The sequence below is a fragment of the Mobula birostris genome, chromosome 1, assembly GCF_030028105.1.
Source record: "Mobula birostris isolate sMobBir1 chromosome 1, sMobBir1.hap1, whole genome shotgun sequence".
Classification (NCBI taxonomy): domain Eukaryota; kingdom Metazoa; phylum Chordata; class Chondrichthyes; order Myliobatiformes; family Myliobatidae; genus Mobula; species Mobula birostris.
Genome location: NC_092370.1, coordinates 155,096,625 through 155,116,871, shown reverse-complemented (window position 1 = coordinate 155,116,871; position 20,247 = coordinate 155,096,625). Strand labels below are relative to the sequence as shown.

The 20,247-nt window shown below is 42.3% G+C and overlaps 1 protein-coding gene across 1 annotated transcript in view; it reads right to left on the bottom strand.

The window, feature by feature from the left end:
* The window catches only part of sptbn5 (spectrin, beta, non-erythrocytic 5), a 279,715-nt gene extending 260,804 nt beyond the window's left edge, over nt 1-18,911 (bottom strand). The window contains exons 1-4 of the mRNA XM_072264468.1: nt 18,728-18,911; nt 8,946-9,113; nt 8,285-8,401; nt 2,314-2,471 (exon numbers count right to left, since the gene is read on the bottom strand). Of these exons, the coding sequence (XP_072120569.1) occupies nt 2,314-2,471; nt 8,285-8,401; nt 8,946-9,113; nt 18,728-18,838 (554 nt within the window). The 5' untranslated portion in view covers nt 18,839-18,911. The remainder of the gene's footprint in view (nt 1-2,313; nt 2,472-8,284; nt 8,402-8,945; nt 9,114-18,727) is intronic.
* Between the last annotated feature and the right edge of the window lie 1,336 nt (nt 18,912-20,247).

The following is a 20,247-nucleotide window of genomic DNA, read 5'->3' as shown; positions in this document are numbered from 1 at the left end:
TCATTGATGTGTGCCTGCAACCTTAGATTACACTGCTCCTGATCTCTTTCTTTGAGAAAAGTATCCTTAATTCTATATTACCTCCTGCTATTTTCCTACCACAATGTACACCTCACCTTTTTTCCGCACTAATCTTCATCTGCCATAGGCCTTCCCACTAACTGCTATCCCCTCATGGTTTGCAATACTTGCAAGGTTTATGTTAGCTGCACCCCAGCTCGAGGTTATTATTATAGAGAAAAGCAATGACTTTAGTAGTAACCCCTAGTAAATCCTCTACTTATGTTCCTATAGTGCAGAAGACAATCATTCATCAAAGTTCTCTGATGTTTATTAATCAGCTCAGCCTCATTTCTAAGGTATCAATATCCCTTTTGTGAACTATGCCTGTGTTTGACTAAACCTGGCTGCATAACTATGTGCCTGTGTTTGACTGAGACTAGATATACGTGTAAATATGAGGAGTTTGTGGGTCCAGCATCCATGAGGGCGGGGCACATGGACACACTGGCGTACAAGTCACCTTGGATTTGCTTGTGTAAGAGGAGAGAAAGAAAGCATATTGTCTGAAAACCACAAGTATTTAGTTCTTTGCTAGGCCAGAAGCCCTGAAACATGCCAGGAATACAAAGGTTTGGAGTTCCATTCCTCCCCTTGAACTTGGACTTCATGCTCTGCCAAAGGTGGAAAGCTCTTGCTTGTACAATGTGTCTTTGTAATGAGTTCTTCCAGCCTGTGTGGGCTGCCAAAGAGCATTGGGCGTTGAGATTTTTAAAGCACCTGGGTTGGTTAATTGTTGTTTGACAAGTTATCAATCATCTAGAGTTCTTCATGCTTTTCTCGAGCGACTCACTGTGTGTAATGTGGTCTCCTCATGCCTTCTGTTTAACCTTATTAAATTTATTCTGATAGGCTCACATATTCCGTGCTACTTGTGTTATTTAAGTGGATGCCCGATTAGCGCTAATCGTGGGGCCCTAGTTTTGAGAATGTTCCTTCTTGTGGTGTCACTCAGCCAAGCCACTGATGTTCTTTTGGAATTATTATGGATAAACTCTGGTCATTGTCTCTACACTGCAGTCTGTCTTTCCTCCGTACTTGGGTTCCAATATTGCTAGCACACACCATGACAGTACTCCTATGTGAGCACATGGAAATCCAAAGGATGTCATGATAAATGATGGTCATGTGGACCTAACATAGGAAGTCATTCCTGCCTGTGGCCATCAAACTTTACAACTCCTCCCTTGGAAGGTCAGACACCCTGAGCCAATAGGCTGGTCCTGGACTTATTTCCTGGCATAATTTACATATTACTATTTAACTATTTATGGTTTTATTACTATTTATTATTTATGGTGCAACTGTAATGAAAACTAGTTTCCCCCCGGGATCAATAAAGTATGACTATGGCTATGACTATGACTATGACTAACTGTCAGTCGGACCATCCCTTGCTCACCCATGTGCTGAGCTGCCTGAGATTATGTCCCTATTATTTTTCCACTGTGGGCATTTTCATTGTTATGGACTAGTCAGCATATTACCAACTCTCCTGTGCGAGGTCCGTAATCAAATTTTCAAAAGTTAATTAGTTTCAAAATTGATTTACTATAAATTTCACTATGGATAACGTGAGAGCACTATCTGTGGAATAAGTAATGCTACAGCCTGTTTCATTCAGTCAGCTTCATAACCCAATGTGGTCCTACTTCATTTCCCCATTGGTATTCACTTTGCTGTTTCAGTCTGCTCTGTATAAAAGTGCTTTTACTGTCAACATTCAGGGAACCATCAAAACTACATAATAAAAAGGGGCTTTTAAAAAAAGGCATCAGGGCTTAGTCAGTAACAGCATTTGGTATTATGGTACTCAGCTCAGTGTGCTTTGGGGTTTCTGAATACACATTCCTCAGATGGGATGGCATGGATGTGACTGTCCACTCCCAGTGTCCTGAGCGACAATGTGGTTCACCTATAACAGTTCTGTTATTCCTTCATGCTCCCCAGCACTTACCAAGCAAAATTATTAATAAATTATTCGGTAGTGGATATTACCGAAGTCAAACCCAGCAGATCATGAGCTATTGAAGACAGAATTCCAACTAACTCTCCCCCTCATATGTGGTGGAAGCAAAAGATTATTGCGGTAATTCTTGCTCACTATGTCTTCTGACAAGGAGGGTAAAGTGATCCTCAAAACACTATCAATAATCCAAAAGGAAACCCCAATGCTCTTCTGTCTAATAACTTGCCCATTTCTTGTAGAGTACGTTATTTTCATGTCCCAATAACTGAAGTGTTTGTTGTTACCTGTGTGCATGAATGATTGCATTGAAGGCCAATCCATCATTCCAGCTTGATGAGAAGTTCTGAAGCTCCACATTGTTATACCCAGCAGTCTTTCGCTGACACCAGATCAGCAGAGCTTCCTTGGCAGAACGCTTGGCACTGCTGACGTCATACTCATCCTAGCACAGAACAGAAAGGTGGTGAACAAAGAGATCGAGGACCAACGAATAGTCTCCAGACTTGAGAAGATAGCCTGAGGTGATCATGCAAGTAATGAATCCGCTTCAGTGTTCACCTGTAGAAGATAATGTAAGACATCCCCACACCATCACCCATCACTGGATACCTGCTCAAACTCATAATGTACTTAGTACAATTCAGAAAGTAAAGTCTATTGTTTGCCTCAGCTATCCCATGCAGAGGTAAGTTCCACTGTCACTTTGCACTTTAGTCAAACTTCTCATGAATGTAAAATTACATTTATTTATGAAAATCTCTGGCTTCAAACAACTTTCTACTTCTAACCTATACAACACTTCCTTAATTTTAAAATCATCATTTGACTTCTGCTTTTCTAAAGAGATTATAGCTTCCTGTTTCTGATATTTTCATCTGTTCATTTTGTAGAGAACAGAACAGTCCCTAACTAGTTCATTGGAATTGCCTTGATTTTCCTGCCAAAATTCTGGCATTTGAAGAAGACTAGGATCTAGAATGTTCAAGGACACCTGAGCCCAAATGACCTAAAGTCTACATGACAGCAACATGATGGTGCATAGTTCCTGCCAACGATTCACAGCTCAGGGTTCTGGTTCCGTCTCGGCCTCATGTGCTTCCTGCAGCTGTGTGGGTTTCCACTGCTGTTCCAATTTCCTCTTTCACCTGGAAAACCAGCTGGTATGCTAACTGTGCTGGAAATTATCTGTAAATATAGTTAAGTTGTTTAAGAACCAAAGGGGAGATAATGGCATATAAGAAAGAATAAAGCTTCAGGTAGAGGAGGGAATGGGACTTGTGGGATAGCTCTGCTGGGATTTGATGTGGTTAATGTCCTTCTTCTGTGCTTTAGTAAGTAGCTAAGTCTTCCTCCTCATTATGTGCATGGGAATTGCTAAATTTCATGCCTCCTTTGGCACCTACACATTGCCTGAAGGTTTCTGAGAATACATAATAGCTGAAATAATTAGCTTTGGCTCACTTAGTCATGTTGACACCTCGGGCACTGTTAAGGCAACAGTTCAGGACAAAAGTTCATAATCTGGATTGATAATACCAGAGCAACACCGAGGACAATGCCGTACTGACAGAAACCTGGTCTTCAGTTAACCACTAGATCGCTGAATCTGTGATGTACAGGTCCTGACCAACTACCTTCTCCCCAACAATGCTAGCAAAAATAAATTGATCCACCAGCTTTCCAGTTCACCACTTCCAATCAGTTAACCGGTATGCAGCGTGGCTTGCTCTCAAAGGTCACCTTATGACTCAACTAGTACCTGTGGAATGTATCGGCACGGCTGACTAACCACGTAGCTTCTGTTGGGTGCTCTTCCCAAGGAAGTGTTGCAACAACACCCACTCGCTCAACAGAAGAGCTGATTGCTGATTTCAGGAAGGGAAAGGAGGGAGGATACACACCTGCCTATACCGAGGGATCAGTGGTGGGGAGAGTCAGCAGCTGTAAATTCCTGGGCATTACCTTCTCAAATAACCTGTCCTGCGCACAGCACTTGGATGCTGTTATACGGAAAGCACACACCACAGTCTTTACTTCCTTTGGAAGTGAGGGAGGCTTGGCCTGACACCAAGCACTCTAACACACTTCCACGGATGTACTGTTGATGGTAGCCTGACTGGATGCATTATTGTCTTATTCAGCAATCTGAATGTGCGGGAACACAAGAGAATAGTGGAATCTGCCCAGCACATCACTGGCTCATCCCTCCCCTCCCCCACCATTGGACGTATCTACAGGACATAGAACATAGAACATAGAATAGTACAGCACAGTACAGGCCCTTCGGCCCACAATGTTGTGCCGACCCTCAGACCCTGCCTCCCATATAAGCCCCGCACCTTAAATTCCTCCATATACCTGTCTAGTAGTCTCTTAAACTTCACTAGTGTATCTGCCTCCACCACTGACTCAGGCAGTGCATTCCACACACCAACCACTCTCTGAGTAAAAAACCTTCCTCTAATATCCCCCTTGAACTTCCCACCCCTTACCTTAAAACCATGTCCTCTTGTATTGAGCAGTGGTGCCCTGGGGAAGAGGCGCTGGCTATCCACTCTATCTATTCCTCTAAATATCTTGTACACCTCTATCATGTCTCCTCTCATCCTCCTTCTCTCCAAAGAGTAAAGCCCTAGCTCCCTTCATCTCTGATCATAATGCATACTTTCTAAACCAGGCAGCACCCTGGTAAATCTCCTCTGTACCCTTTCCAATGCTTCCACATCCTTCCTATAGTGAGGCAACCAGAACTGGACACAGTACTCCAAGTGTGACCTAACCAGAGTTTTATAGAGCTGCATCATTACCTCGCGACTCTTAAACTCTGACCCTCGACTTATGAAAGCTAACACCCCATAAGCTTTCTTAACTACCCTATCCACCTGTGAGGCAACTTTCAGGGATCTGTGGACATGTACCCCGAGATCCCTCTGCTCCTCCACATTACCAAGTGTCCTGCCATTTACTTTGTACTCTGCCTTGGAGTTTGTCCTTCCGAAGTGTACCACCTCACACTTCTCCGGGTTGAACTCCATCTACTACTTCTCAGCCCACTTCTGTATCCTATCAATGTCTCTCTGCAATCTTTGACAATCCTCTACACTATCTACAACACCACCAACCTTTGTGTCGTCTGAAAACTTGCCAACCCACCCTTCTACCCCCACATCCAGGTCGTTAGTAAAAATCACGAAAAGTAGAGGTCCCAGAGCTGATCCTTGTGGGACACCACTAGTCACAACCCTCCAATCTGAATGTACTCCCTCCACCACCACCCTCTGCCTTCTGCAGGCAAGCCAATTCTGAATCCACCTGGCCAAACTTCCCTGGATCCCATGCCTTCTGATTTTCTGAGTAAGCCTACCATGTGGAACCTTGTCAAATGCCTTACTAAAATCCATATAGATCACATCCACTGCACTACCCTCATCTATATGCCTGGTCACTACTTCAAAAACTCTATCAGGCTTGTTAGACACGATCTGCCCTTCACGAAGCCATGCTGACTGTCCCTGATCAGACCATAATTCTCTAAATGCCCAGAGATCCTACCTCTAAGAATCTTTTCCAACAGCTTTCCCACCACAGATGTAAGGCTCACTGGTGTATAATTACCCGAACTATCCCTACCACCTTTTTTGAACAAGGGGACAATATTCACCTCCCTCCAATCCTCCGGTACTATTCCCATGGACAACGAGGACATAAAGATCCTAGCCAGAGGCTCAGCAATCTCTTCCCTCGCCTCATGGAGCAGCCTGGGGAATATTCCGTCAGGCCCCGGGGACTTATCTGTCCTAATGTATTTTAACAACTCCAACACCTCCTCTCCCTTAATATCAACATGTTCCAGAACATCAACCTCACTCATATTGTCCTCACCGTCATCAAGTTCCCTCTCATTGGTGAATACCGAAGAGAAGTATTCATTGAAGACCTCGCTCACTTCCACAGCCTCCAGGCACATCTTCCCACCTTTATCTCTAATCGGTCCTACCTTCACTCCTGTCATCCTTTTTTTCTTCACATAATTGAAGAATGCCTTGGGGTTTTCCTTTACCCTACTTGCCAAGGCCTTCTCATGCGCCCTTCTTGCTCTTCTCAGCCCCTTCTTAAGCTCCTTTCTTGCTTCCCTATATTCCTCAATAGACACATCTGATCCTTGCTTCCTAAGCCTCATGTATGATGCCTTCTTCCACCTGACTAGATTTTCCACCTCATTTGTCACCCATGGTTCCTTCACCCTACCATTCTTTATCTTCCTCACCAGGACAAATTTATCCCTAACATCCTGCAAGGGATCTCTAAACATCGACCACATGTCCATAGTACACTTCCCTGCAAAAACATCATCCCAATTCACACCCGCAAGTTCTAGCCTACCTCAGGAAGGCAACGTTCATCATCAACGAGTTCCCTCATCTGGGCCATGTCACCTTTACACAGCTACCATTGGGCAAGAGGTACAGAAGCCTGAAGTCAGATTCCACCAGATTCCAGAACAGCTACTTCTCTTCAAACATCCGATTCTCGAATTTTAATCACTACAGATTAGCAACACTTTGATCACTTTGCTCTAAAATGGATTTTTTAGGTCCTAATTGTGTTCTTTCTTGTAAGATTGTGTAAAAATTATACTTATACAATGCTACTGCCTGTGATGTTGCTGCAAGTATATTTTTCCTTGCATCTGTGCATACACGTTCTTGTGCATATGTCAATAAATTTGGTGTTGACCTTGTTAGGTTAATTGTTGACTGTAAATCACCCATATGACAAAATAATCAAAAAGCAGGTGAGAGCAAATTGCAGGGGAGCGGGGAGAATACGGGGAGGGTGAATGGGACTGAGGAGCTGACTGCTGGGGTCCAACATGGAGCTGGTGGGCCAATAAGCTGCTGTCTGTGTTATAAGAGCCTACATACTGTCCAGATGTGTTCTGGAAAGGAACTTAATCACTGTATCGAGAGCTGGTACCATGAGCTTTACACAAGGAAATCTGCAGATGCTGGAATTTCAAGCAACACACATTAAAGTTGCTGGTGAATGCAGCAGGCCAGGCAGCATCTCTAGGAAGAGGTGCAGTCGACGTTTCGGGCCAAGACCCTTCGTCAGGACTAACTGAAAGAAGAGTTAGTAAGAGATTTGAAAGTGGGAGGGGGAGGGGGAGAGCCACACTCAGGTTGGAGCAACAACACCTTATATTCTGTCTGGGTAGCCTCCAACCTGATGGCATGAACATTGACTTCTCTAATTTCCATTAATGCCCCACCTCCCCTTCGTACCCCATCCGTTATTTATTTATATACACACATTCTTTTACTCTCTCTCCTTTTTCTCCCTCTGTCCCTCTCACTATACCCCTTGCCCATCCTCTGGGTTTTCCCCCCCTCTCCCTTTTCTTTCTCCCCGGACCTCCTGTCCCATGATCCTCTCATATCCCTTTTGCCAATCACCCATCCAGCTCTTGGCTCCATCCCTCCCCCTCCTGTCTTCTCCTATCATTTTGGATCTCCCCTCCCCCTTCCACTTTCAAATCTCTTACTAACTCTTCCTTCAGTTAGTCCTGACGAAGGGTCTCGGCCTGAAACGTCGACTGTACCTCTTCCTAGAGATGCTGCCTGGCCTGCTGCATTCACCAGCTACTTTTATGTGTGTTACCATGAGCTTTAGTTAGATTATAACCTTTTTCTTAGTGTGGCAGGATGAAGATATGTCTCTACCAAAGGAGGTGTAAGGTGTTCCTTCCCTCCACTAGCCTGCAGGTGACCCTTGGGCAAGGTGTAGCACCTGCTTATCACACCCCACCCCCTCCCCTGATCAGGGTCACGTGAACCCATGGGAGCAGGTGGTGGATGGTCGTATGAGCTGCTGATACATATCACAAGTCCTGGTTAAGTGACCACTGATGCCAGGAAGACAATCCCCAAAGAGTATTGATAATGGCTGGAGTCACTCATCTCGTAAAGACACTGCCCAGAAAAAGACAATAGCAAACCACTTCTGTAAAGAAATTTGCCAAGAACAATCATGGTCATGGAAAGATAGTGATCATCTATGTCATATGACATGGCACATAACAAACAAACAAATAGCCGCCTAGTATCGTTGGGTTAAAAAAGACCTGAGTTTGTATAAAGCCTTCATGACTTCAGGACCTGCCAGATTGCTACTCCATGCATGTCAGCAGAAAGGTCAGATCCACGTGTACTGAAGCAAGGAGCTTTTCCCCTGAGTAAGATAGGTTTGACTTACTTCTTCAACTGTGATGGAGGCAATTTGAAAGCGTAGTATAATCATCCAGATCAAACCCAAGATCAGGGTGTGGTCGCCATCCACTATATTTTCAGGCCCAATCAAATTCACATTTATCTGTAAGCAGGAGAGAGGGCACATTTCAATATCAGGGTCAACAAACAACCTACTGGAGGAACTTTTGTGGGAGGAAAGGAATTGTTAATGCTCTGGTTGAAAACCTGCGTCAGTAGTGAGAGGGCCAGTATGAAAAGTCCAGATATGAGGGTGTCTGCACACACATAACATGACAGGTACATTAGTGTCCACGGAATCACAGAGGATATGGCCCCTTAAACTGCCACCCAACGTATTTACCGATTCCAGCAAAATTAACTATGTTCAGACAATTTCACCTCTCGGCTCTCAGTCCATAAACTTATTGGTCAGATAGGTACCTTTGTATTGTGATGAGGATTTCTACCACCAACCATTCAGGAATGAGTTCAACCTCAATGCAGCTTGGAGGTTCTACAAGCACCATGAATTGGAGAAGACATGCACAAAAATTGTGAGTCGGAAGTCCATCAGATGACAACATTGGAACACTTCTCCAGAGATAGGATTTTGCATCAATAAAGTGAGACACAGTCAGCTTTCTTGTAATATAGTGAATACTTACCTTGGTTTTCAAAAAGGCAATGGCTCTGCTGTTGTTCTCCAGGTAGTGAACTCTCATTCTACCTCTGTTGGGTCTCTTTAGCTTCTCTCCTGAGATGAGTTCCAACAGACTAATGAGGATGATCCCATCTTTCAGGTCAGTGTACAAGTCATTCACAAAAGTCTTCACCTGAATCAAATAAGAAAATAAAATGAAATATCTAAAAGGTGAGAAAATTCAATATCTTAGTCTATAACTAAAACCATCCACTGAAACTTCCTCCCATTAATTACACCATCCACCTTACATTCCGTGGCCATCCACCAGCTCATGAAAGCATGGACTCTGGTAATTCATATAATCACTCACAAACTCTCCGTCTTATCATGGATTTCAGTCACCCACTTAAACTCTTCCCATAGTTTCCACCTGAAAAGCAATAAAAAGCCAAGAGTCTGAATGTTCTTTTCTTTACATTCTGTAATGAGCAAGGGATGGCGGGGTGGAGACGTGCCTCTGCCAAAGGAGGTGTAAGGTGCTCCTTCCCTCTACAGGTCACCCTTGGACAAGGTGTAACACCTGCTTAGCCCCCCAATCAGGGTCACGTGAAACCACGGGAGCAGTTGGTGGATGGTCATGTGCATATCACTAGTCCTGGTTATGTCATCAGTGACACTGGGCAGACAATCTCTTCGGAGTATTGATAATGGATGGGGTCACCCCTCTTGTATAGACACTGCCCAGAAGAAGGCAATGGTAAGCCACTTCTGCAGAAAAATTTGCTGGAACAATCATCTCTGTCATATGACACAGCACATAATGATGATGATGAATGAGCAAGATCATATGACCGAATTATAGAACCCCTTTCTTATCCTTACTATCTGTGGCTTTCAATTTATTTTCCAATGTGGAATGCAAAACTAGCTCCATCAGAAGATTTTATTAAGTATGTACAGGGTGTTAGGTGAATCTTGTCTCGCCCAAGTCTGGAAATCACGTATTACCAGACTATAAGCAGCAAGAACACAGACTGAACAGCTTCATCCAGTCCCTAATGCTGTTGAGATTCAGAGAATGATTATGACAAACTAGGTGACTGCCTCACAAAGTTGGAAGCAGTTGAGTTGCATGCTTCTCAGACTTCAGCAATAGAAACCATAGAAACCATAGAAACTACAGCACAGAAGCAGGCCTTTTGGCCCTTCTTGGCTGTGCCGAACCATTCCCTGCCTAGTCCCACTGACCTGCACACCCTAGTTCTAGTCTGATCATTTTCATCATTGAGTTTTGTTGGATGGACAGTGCCGTAGAATTTGCCTAGTTAAAGTCCTAGGTTACAAAGTCAACCATGGAGGTTAGTAACACAAGAGACTGCTGATTCCCAGAATCTGCAGCAAAGAAAAGATAAGTTTTGAGCGGACGACAGTGCGGAGGCAGAGGGATGGTCAATGTTTCAGATTGAGACTGTGCGTCAGGACTGAGGATGTAGAAGGGAGACAGCCTGTATAAAGCAGTGAGAGGGAGGAGTGAGGCAGGGTCTGGAAAGTGGCAGGTGGGTCCAGGTGAGGAAGGATTAATGGGCAGAGGCAGCGGGTGGAAAGGATGGTGGAAGGGAGAGTCTGAGAAGTGATTGAGCTGCAGATTACAGAATGCATTAAGAAAGAGAGATGATAAGTGGAATCAGGTAAAGGAGGAATGGTGGAACAAGTAACGGAAAAGAGACCATGGACCTTGTAGATTGAGTGTGTGGGTGGCAGCCAGGTGGAATCAGATGGTTGAAGGAAAAGAAATGGGTAACAGAGAGCCAAGGGGGTGTGTGTGGTTACAAAGAAGATATTGTATGTGAGCGTCTCTGTGGATTACAGGACAGGAAAAGGAAGAGAAGAGGTGCATGTCACCAGAAGTAGAATTCAATGCTCAGGTGGAATAGGAGGTGTGATTCCTTTAGTTTGCATTTGGCCTCATCTTGGCAGTAGCAGCAGCCGAAGGCATATTGGTGTGAGAATAGGGAGGGGAGTTTAAATAGTTTGAGGCCAGGAGCTTGAGACAGTTATTGTAAACAGAGCGTAGGTGTCCATCAAAGCTGTGCGTGGTCTTTCTGAAGTAGAAGAGGCCACATTGCAAGGACCAAATGTTGTAGGTGAGGGTGAAGGAGGTGCTCCTAAAAAGGCTGCTTATGTCCCTGGATGATGGTAAGTAGGAGGCGTTGGAACTCTTAAAGTTGCAGAGGGAAGTGACAGAGGGGAAGGATGAGTGAAACAGGGAGTCATGGAGAGAGTGGTCCATGTGAGAAGTAGAAAGGGGTGGGGTGGGGAAGATGTGACTGGTGCTGGGATTGCACTGCAGCTGGTGGCAGTGACTGAATGTGATGTGCTGGAAAGGAAGCTAGCAGGGTAAAAGATAAACACCAACAGAACTCTAGCTCGTAGCTGTGCGGTGAGGAATTGGCATTGAGACTGGTCTATTATTGTAACAGCGTAAGGCTTCTTCTGCACACTGTTCATACAGGTCAGACCGTTACACAGAGCACTGAGGCAGAGCAAGGTAAAACAATAACAATGCAGAATAAAGTGTAACAGCTACACAGAAAGGAGGTGTGGTGACAGGAGAAGTGGGGGAAAGGGAGAAGGTGTGGGTGAGGCTCCATCAACCACAGCCAAGGGGATCCTCCATTTCACAAAAAATGAGGGCATTTCAGATGTCCCGCAGTAGAAAACCATCATGTAGAGAACAGATTCCTGCTGCAGGAGATTAGTGAATGGAAAAACAACAGGACAGTTGGAACATCAATTCAGAACATACAAAATTATCCAATTCACTGGTGGGAGTAAATGGCATGTAGAGTGATTTCACTGATTTGACCCCTGGAATGAGAGGGCTGTCCTGCGAAGACTAGGTGCGTTCAGGTGAAGTTAGCATCCATCTAGGCATCCAGGTAAATCAAATGTCCCATGTATTTAACTAATTGACCTTGAGTTATACTGTACAATCTTAAATTATGACATTTTGCCATCGAGCGCTACATCTTAATGATTGACCCTTCCAGAAGCATCCGTATTTGTATGTGAAAAGAAACACTTTACAGTTTCAAAGATGAGATAGTTTCATTCTCCTCCTGCATAATGGCTGAATAAAACTCATATGACATAAGACAAAATTAGTCACCAGTTACTTTACGTAGCAATACACATGTTAAATATAAGAGCAGAAGACACAGGAGAAGAATTAAACCACTTGGCCCATTGAGTCTGCTCTGCCATTCCACAATGGCTGATCTATTATCCCTTTCAACCCCATTCACCTGCCTTCTCCCCATAACCTTTGATGCCCTGACTGATTAAAACCTATAAACCTCAGCTTTAAATATACGCACACACAAAATGCTGGAGGAACTCAGCAGGCCAGGCAGCATCAATGGAAAAAAGTACAGTTGACATTTCAGGCTGAGATCCTTCAGCAGGACCTAGAATTACTGGAGGAAAGTAGTTCTGGACTAAAAAGAACAATCAATGTCTTACCCAACTGAGGAATATGTAGGAAAACACTATAGTTTTATCTCATTGCAGAATAAGTAACAAGGACCCATACCCCTTACATTGCTTTCATTGACTTGTTCTGCTGAAGGATATCGGACGAAATGTCAATAGTACTTTTTTCCCATTGATGCTGCCTGGCCTGCTGAGTTCCTCCAGCATTTTGTGTGTGTTGCTTGGATTTCCAGCGTCTGCGGATTTTCAAAGATTCTGTAATGAGATCAAATTATAGTCTTTTCCTACACATTCCTCAGTTGGGTAAGACATTCCAGGCCATTATGATCCTCTGGTTATTGCATAAGTAAGTCAGTTGTTCCTTCCCCGATTATGGACTCCACACCCGTTTATTGATTCATCTCTGCCCAGCTTTATCTGAACATTTTGTACATTACTCCTGATGCAAGATCTAATCAAGAAAGAAGAATATAAATAAAGTAAACAAGCTGTAAGATACAGTGGGTGTTCAATATAAGCAGTGAACAATGCAGAGAATGAGAAAGCCATGACAAGGGGAAAAGCAAACTCTCACTGTCCTCTGAAGCTAAACAACTAAAGGTTCAAAGCTGAACGGTTAATGGCTGGAAACAGAAATCTGCTTTTTCATGGTATTGGAACCTCATCATGATTCACAGGAAATAAATGATTTTAAAATATCACTGACATATTATAGGAATATAAGCAACAAGGACCAGCTCAGTGCAATGGAAGATGTCTTTTATCAAGAACAAACATAACACTGCCTGACTTGCCAAGTGCTCGGGATTTCCGGCATCTGCGGAATCTCGTGTGTCTATTTATTTTTTTGTCTTTTAAGCACATTTCTCGTTCATTGATATTCGTTGCTGACTTCTCTATTGTCCCAAATTAGCTTCAGAAATCCTGGAGTCACCTCTGCATTGAGAAAGAACCTGCATTTATATAACACTACTCAGTCTCTGGATATCCCAAAGTGCATTAATAACCAATGAAGTTTTTTTGGAATTGTTAGTCACAACTATAATTCAGTTGACATGATGCAGAAATGTGCTGTACTACTAAACTCAATATGTTAGGCACTAAGTGGTATATACTTTGAAGCTCTAAACTTCAAATAACAAGCCAAAATCAGATCTAGACTTAGGATGTAAGCCAACATAATTTATTCAATGTGAAACATATAAATAGGTCATTTGAGATAAGTACCAAAATTTATACCTTAATGTGCTAATGATGCATCGCCTTGATCTCTGAAAACAATTGCTTCTTTCTTTAGTATATACAAATCACACATAGAATTAAATTTATGCATACTATTTGCAGCATAAACTGAATCAGCTGTGAATTTGGAGCTGCAGGTGAATTTGTTATTCTGGCAACAATATTTTGAAATTTACTGCCTAATTCCCTTCTCATTGCTTGAATATGGCTATTTGAGAACCTCCATCACTGATGTTCGATGCATTGATCAGATGCAAAGCATTTCAAGAGAAAATATCGTCAAACAAACTAGCTCATTTAATTAAATACACTAGCTGTTATTTAAAGAATCCAAACAAATTATGGAATAAATCTTCAATCCCTCACTATTGAAAGCTAAATGGGATTATCCAGCAAGAATCTTGACAGAATTATTAATGTAAATTGTGCACACTGAAGATCTGCTCATTACTTTTACTGTTTTTTTCTACCTGGCAATTTTTAAAAGGTTTAGTGATTCCTTGATATAAACTGGTATTAAACCATGTGTCTTCCTGAGTAATAGATTAATTCAAACAAAAAAAGCTAAATTTCTACATTACAATGCTGACTCAGTTCAGACAACTGAGATATTTTGGGATTGTGATAGTTAATTTGAAAATATGCTGTATTCTTCCTTTCTTGGGTAAAACACACTTATTACACAAGATTATTCGATGCGTCACTTGGGATAAAGTAATAGAACAAAACCGGAAGAGGTTAAAAATGTCTCTCTATCTTCAGGAAGCAAATGGTGTAGGAGATTGAGCAGACAATAACAAAGAAAAGGGACCTAGGCTAGCACACTGACTATTACTGGGGCAGTGTCCAAAAGCAAGCTAATCCTCGTAGAATCCACTTCATGCTATCCAAATGGGAAAAAGTCAGCCATTTCCTTCACTGAGGTTGTCTGGAATTTCTCAGATTTTAACATAACTGAAAAAAATCCCAATGATCTACAGTTCATTGAGTCATCGACTAAGTAAAGCATCCCTTCAGTCCAGCTAGTTCAAACAGCCATCAACCACCAAGCAACCATGAACACTAATCACACACAAAATCCTGGAGGAACTCAGCAGGTCAGGCAGCATCTATGGATAGGAATAATCAGCTGATATTTCAGACCAAGACACTGATTCAGATTTCCATTGTATGTGTGTGTGTGTGTGTGTGTGTCGAGACGAGAGTACAGGCTGTGAAAGGTAATCAGAGGAGTGTGTGTATACTCATTTGATGGACACTGAGGGTGGATAAAGGCATAAGTATAGTGTAGCTTCTGAGAGCACTTGGGTAGTGTCGGAGACACCGCTTGGGAGACTGGAGGTATGTGTGTATGTGCATAGACTATTTTCTAAACAGGGAGAAAAGATGAGAAAGGAAGAATGTGCTGGCATTGGAGAGGGTCCAGAGGAGGTTCACAAGAATGATACCGGGTATGAAAGGGTTACTGTGTGAGGAGCATTTGATGATGCTGGGCTGTATTCACTGGAGTTCAGAAGAATGCTTAGGGTCTCATAGAAACCTATCGAATATTGAAAGACCTAGATAGAGTGGTTGTGGAGAGGATGTTTCCTACAATGGAGTCCAGGACCAGAGGGTACATTCTCAGACTAGAAGGATGTCCTTTAGAACAATGAGGAGAAATTTCTTTAGCCAGAGGGGAGTGATTCTGTGGAATTTATTGCCACAGAATGCTGTGGAGGCCAAATCATAGGGTACAGTCTATTTAAGACAGAGTTTGATAGGCTTTTGATTATTCAGGGTGTCAAAGGTTACAGACAGAAGCCAGGAGAATGCAGTTGAGTAGGAAAATAAATCAGCCATGATGAATGGCTAAATTTTGCTTCTAAGTCTTATGGTTTTATATAATCTGTCTGAATGATACTGAGGAACAATAGTGAGTAGGGTACCGAACAGGTCTCTCGACAGACCTCAAATAAAGCTGTGTCCTCTTTTATATCTGCTTTAGAGAGCAGTTTAATATCCCACATGAAAGACAGCAACTTTGGATTGATCAGCAGCCCCTCAGAGCTTTAACAGAGTATCAGAGATATTCGAATCTCTGTGGTGTGTTTGAAACACTGACCTACTGATTCAGAAGTGACACACACAAACTGCTGCAGGAATTTGGCAGACTCTTGTTTGTGATTCAGTAGTGAATGTGCAACCACTGCCCCACAGTTCTCTATGAAGCCATATTGAAGGCTATGGATAACCATTTTACTTCAGAAGTTTCTAAGTGTCAACATCAAACAAGTATTTCAGCAATGCCTCTTACATATTTACCTTCTGCATCTGATTCACCAGGTATATGACACTCCAAAGGCATGAATATTGTAAATTATATTGATTTATCAGCAACAATGCATGTTTATGTGGATATAACCCTGCCAGTTATTATGGTTAATGTCACATTTATGGAACTAGTGTTGTGTAAATCCATAGTTCTATGTTTATTGCACAAAATCTTTTATAGTCCCGTTATCAGTATTGCGCTTGCCTTTTACCTCACATCTAATAGAGTTGTCACAAGGACAGAATCTTCTACCACACACAGGGGATACAGGCCTGACTAAGCTTCTACCTGTACAAACTATAACCTCAGCATCTGTAAATATCTCACTTGTGTCAGCCTATCTCTGTTGAGTCACCACTGCAAAGCACAAGGGGAAATATGCTCCATCTCTCCCAAATCAGAAGGCATACCAACCTTCCTACATTTGTTAAAACTCAAACAACTTGAGACAAAGTCCAAAGTAAATTTCTTATCAAAGTACATAGGTGTACATCTACAACGCTGAGATTCATTTTCTTGTGGCCATACTCAATAAATCCAATGACTGTAATAGAATCAATGACAGACCGCACCTACTGGCTGTATGACCCATGTTCGACAGACAATAAACTGGGCAAATGAAAAACGAAAGAAATAATTCAAAGATTCAAGAATCAAAGCACATTTATTATCAAAAAATGTATAAATTATACATCTTGAAATTTGTCTGCTTACAGGCAGCCATAATAACAAGCAATAATTATCGAGAACATGTGATGAATAGTCCTTTAAAGTGAGTCCGTAGGTTCTGAGAACAGCCCTGAGATGGGGCAAGTGAAGTTTTTCAAGAGCCTGATGATTGAGGGGCCAAGATGCCTGGGTTGGTCTGGAAAATAGGTTCCATATAATGATTTGAGGAGTTGGGTTGATTTTGAGTGGCAGAAAAGGTCAGTTAATAGTAAAATAACAGAAGTAATTTTTCAAGCAGTGAATGTAATCTTGGAGTAAAATAATGTGCTCCAAGGCTCATTATGTATTAAGACCAACTCCCTCAGAAAGGACTTTGGGGAACCTAAGTGGAAGTAATCTGCTCATTGTATCTACACTAGCAAATTATAGGACCACTTAAAACTAATTCCTCTCATGAAGTCTTAATAATGAAGCACATTCTCCACTTAAACATAAAGTTCAAAGTTCAAAGTAAATTTATTATCAAAGTACATAGAGGTCACCATATATAAACCTGAGATTCATTTTCTTGCAGGCATGCTCAACAAATCCATAATAGAATAATAACCATAACAGAATTAACGAAAGATCGCACCAACTTGGGCATTCAACCAGTGTGCAAAAGACACAAACTGTGCAAATACAAAAAGAAAGAAATAATAATAATAAATAAATAGGCAATAAATATCGAGAACATGAGATGAAGAGTCCTTGAAAGTGAGTCCATAGGTTGTGGGAACATTTCAATGATGGATCAAGTGACGTTGAGTGAAGTTTTCCCCTTTGGCTCAAGAGACTGATGATTGAGGACTAGTAACTACTCCTGAGCCTGGTGGTGTGAGTCCTGAGGCTCCTGATGGCAGCAGTGAGAAGAGAGCATGTCCTGGGTGGCAGGGAATCCTGATGCTGGATGCTGCTTTCCTACAACTGCGTTTCATGTAGGTATGCTCAATGGTGGCGAAGGGAAACATCTTCCTCAAAAGTTCCAAAGGTCTCTAACTTAATCATTCTCCATGCCAAACCACAATCCCCTAAACAAAGAGATTTTCCCATGTCTATACTCAACTACTGACTTTCAAATTCCTTATGGCTTTTTAGAGGTTATGATGATATATTAAAAGAAGTACATCCAGTACTTGAACGGTTGTCTAAGCAACAGTTTACAGAAATTTGATGTCACACTTTCACTCCTGCATCCTCGTACCCCCCTTAATCAAATACAAAATACTCTAGGCATCTCCTACTTTTTTTCACTTTCTCCATTCTAATTCACACCCCATTCCATGCAATTTATGGATTTCAGCCAAGCAAACATAGGCTGCTTTGTTAAATGACAAACATAGAGGTGTGCTCGGGTGGTGGGATGGACACACGTCTCTACCAAAGGAGATGTAAAGTGTCCCTTCCCTCTGCTAGCCTGCAGGTCACCCTTAGCCAATGTGTAGCCCCTGCTTAGCCCCCCGATTAGGGTCAAATGAAGCCATGGGAGCAGGTGGTGGATGGTCGTATGAGTAACTGGTGCATATCACACGTCCTGGTTACGCAACTAATGACGCCAGGCAGACAGTCTCTGAGGAGTATTGATAATGGCTGGGGTCACCCGTCTTGTAAAGACACTGCCCAGAAGAAGGCAATGACAAACCACTGCTGTAGATAAATTTGCCAAGAACAAGCATGATCATGGAAAGACCATAATGAGCCACATTGTACAACACAGCAGATAATGAATGAAAGGAGTGCAGTGACTACCTAGTGTCATTCTGCCCTTTACCCCTTGATAGTAGATCCACACATTAAGTGCTTTACACAAACTACCTTACCTCAATTAAACCAACAAAGCCAACGTAGGCTGAGGTGTTTCCTCATCATTTATGAAAGGAAAAATTGAGCAATGCTCAGCTCCTTCCTTTCTCCTCTTTCCAGCATTTTCCTGTAGTTTTCTCCATATTGAGATTACAGAAGACTGATGTTGTATCAATGCTGTATGACTGATGCAGATGAAAAAATAACAAGACATTATTTCTTTACTCCAATATTTGCAGTGTTACCTTGTTTTTTTGAAATATCTGGTTTATCCAATTGGTGAAAGTCTTTTTTTGCACAGCCATCCGTTGCTGCTGAAGCTCCTTGATGCGGCCTTTCTCAAACTCCTCGTCCATCTTGACCTTGGGGTTTAAGACAAAACAGAGTAGGGACGGTTACATCGTGCCTTCAGCTAGCATAGTGAACAGAACCTCATTTCACAAACACAGTACTCAGCTTGCCACTGTGAATGCTTCAGAAATTATTGGCCATTGTTCATTGTAGTTTCTCCTAGTTATGTCTGTTAACCTCCCAGTGAGAGGAGGAGGAAGAAGGGGAGGAACCAGTGACAAGAAGAGTAATGGCTTTTTGTGAGCAGCTTATGAAAGTGAATACATTTTTCATCAATAATTTTGCAAGAGTTTCACAGGACAACAACTGTTTGAAGGCAAGCCATTGTTCTCTGAATGATGCCTTGAATTTGGCACACCAACTCTTTCTACACTATGAAGATTCTAAGTTAAAATTTTACATTCAACGAGACTAACAGATGAAGAGCCCATTTGGAACATCATTGATAATGCTGTCCAGTTACCCATTCTCCTGATAGCTCAAAAGCTTTCTTCTGTTGAAATGATTGACTGATAGTGTTTTGGAAATTAGAACTTCAAAAATCTTTTCAGGTAGTGGCAATATTACAAAACACTACATTAATATTTCTTTCCAATTTACTTACTTTCCCTCAACTTTACCTGAAGCACTGGCCGATGCTGAGAACAGCAATCCAACTCTATTCTAATTCAGTGTCAGAGCTCATGTTCTGCTTTGGTCAGCTGTTCTCCATCACGGAATTTCACTCTAAGACCTATTGTTCTTTATTTTTCATTCCCCTCCCTCAAAAAAGAAACTTCCAGCCTGCTAGAATCTGAATCAAAAACAGAAGATGGTGGAAGAACTCAGCCACACAGGCAGACCAGCATCTGAGGAAAGAGAAACCAGCTAACCAGTTAACATTTGAGCAAAAAGATCCTTACTCAGAACTGGGGGGAAGAGTAGACTGGATACAAAGCAGACCAGGGCAGGAAGAAGTGGGATGTAAGACAAAAGACAGAAACATGAGTACTGAGCATGAGGGAGGTATTTTTATCGAAACATGGTGAGAAAGGGACATTAAGCATGTTAGTAGTAAATAGGGAAACAGCAGGCTACCTGATGACTAAAACTTCAGTGTAGAATCCCAGAAGTTTACGGGATGGGAGCCCATCATAGATCCCTACAGAACAGAAATGACGCCTTGGCCCAACCTGTCCATGCTTATCCATGTGAATCCTATAGAATTCAAACCCTTAAATGTCTTTCCTAGTGAAATAACTGCCAAACACCCTTCAAACATTGCAGTTGTATCAGTTTCCATCACTCTCCCTCCCCCAATAACCATATAACCATATAACAATTACAGCACGGGAACAGGCCATCTTAGCCCTTCTAGTCTGTGCCGAACTCTTACTCTCACCTAGACTCACCGACCTGCACTCAGCCCATAACC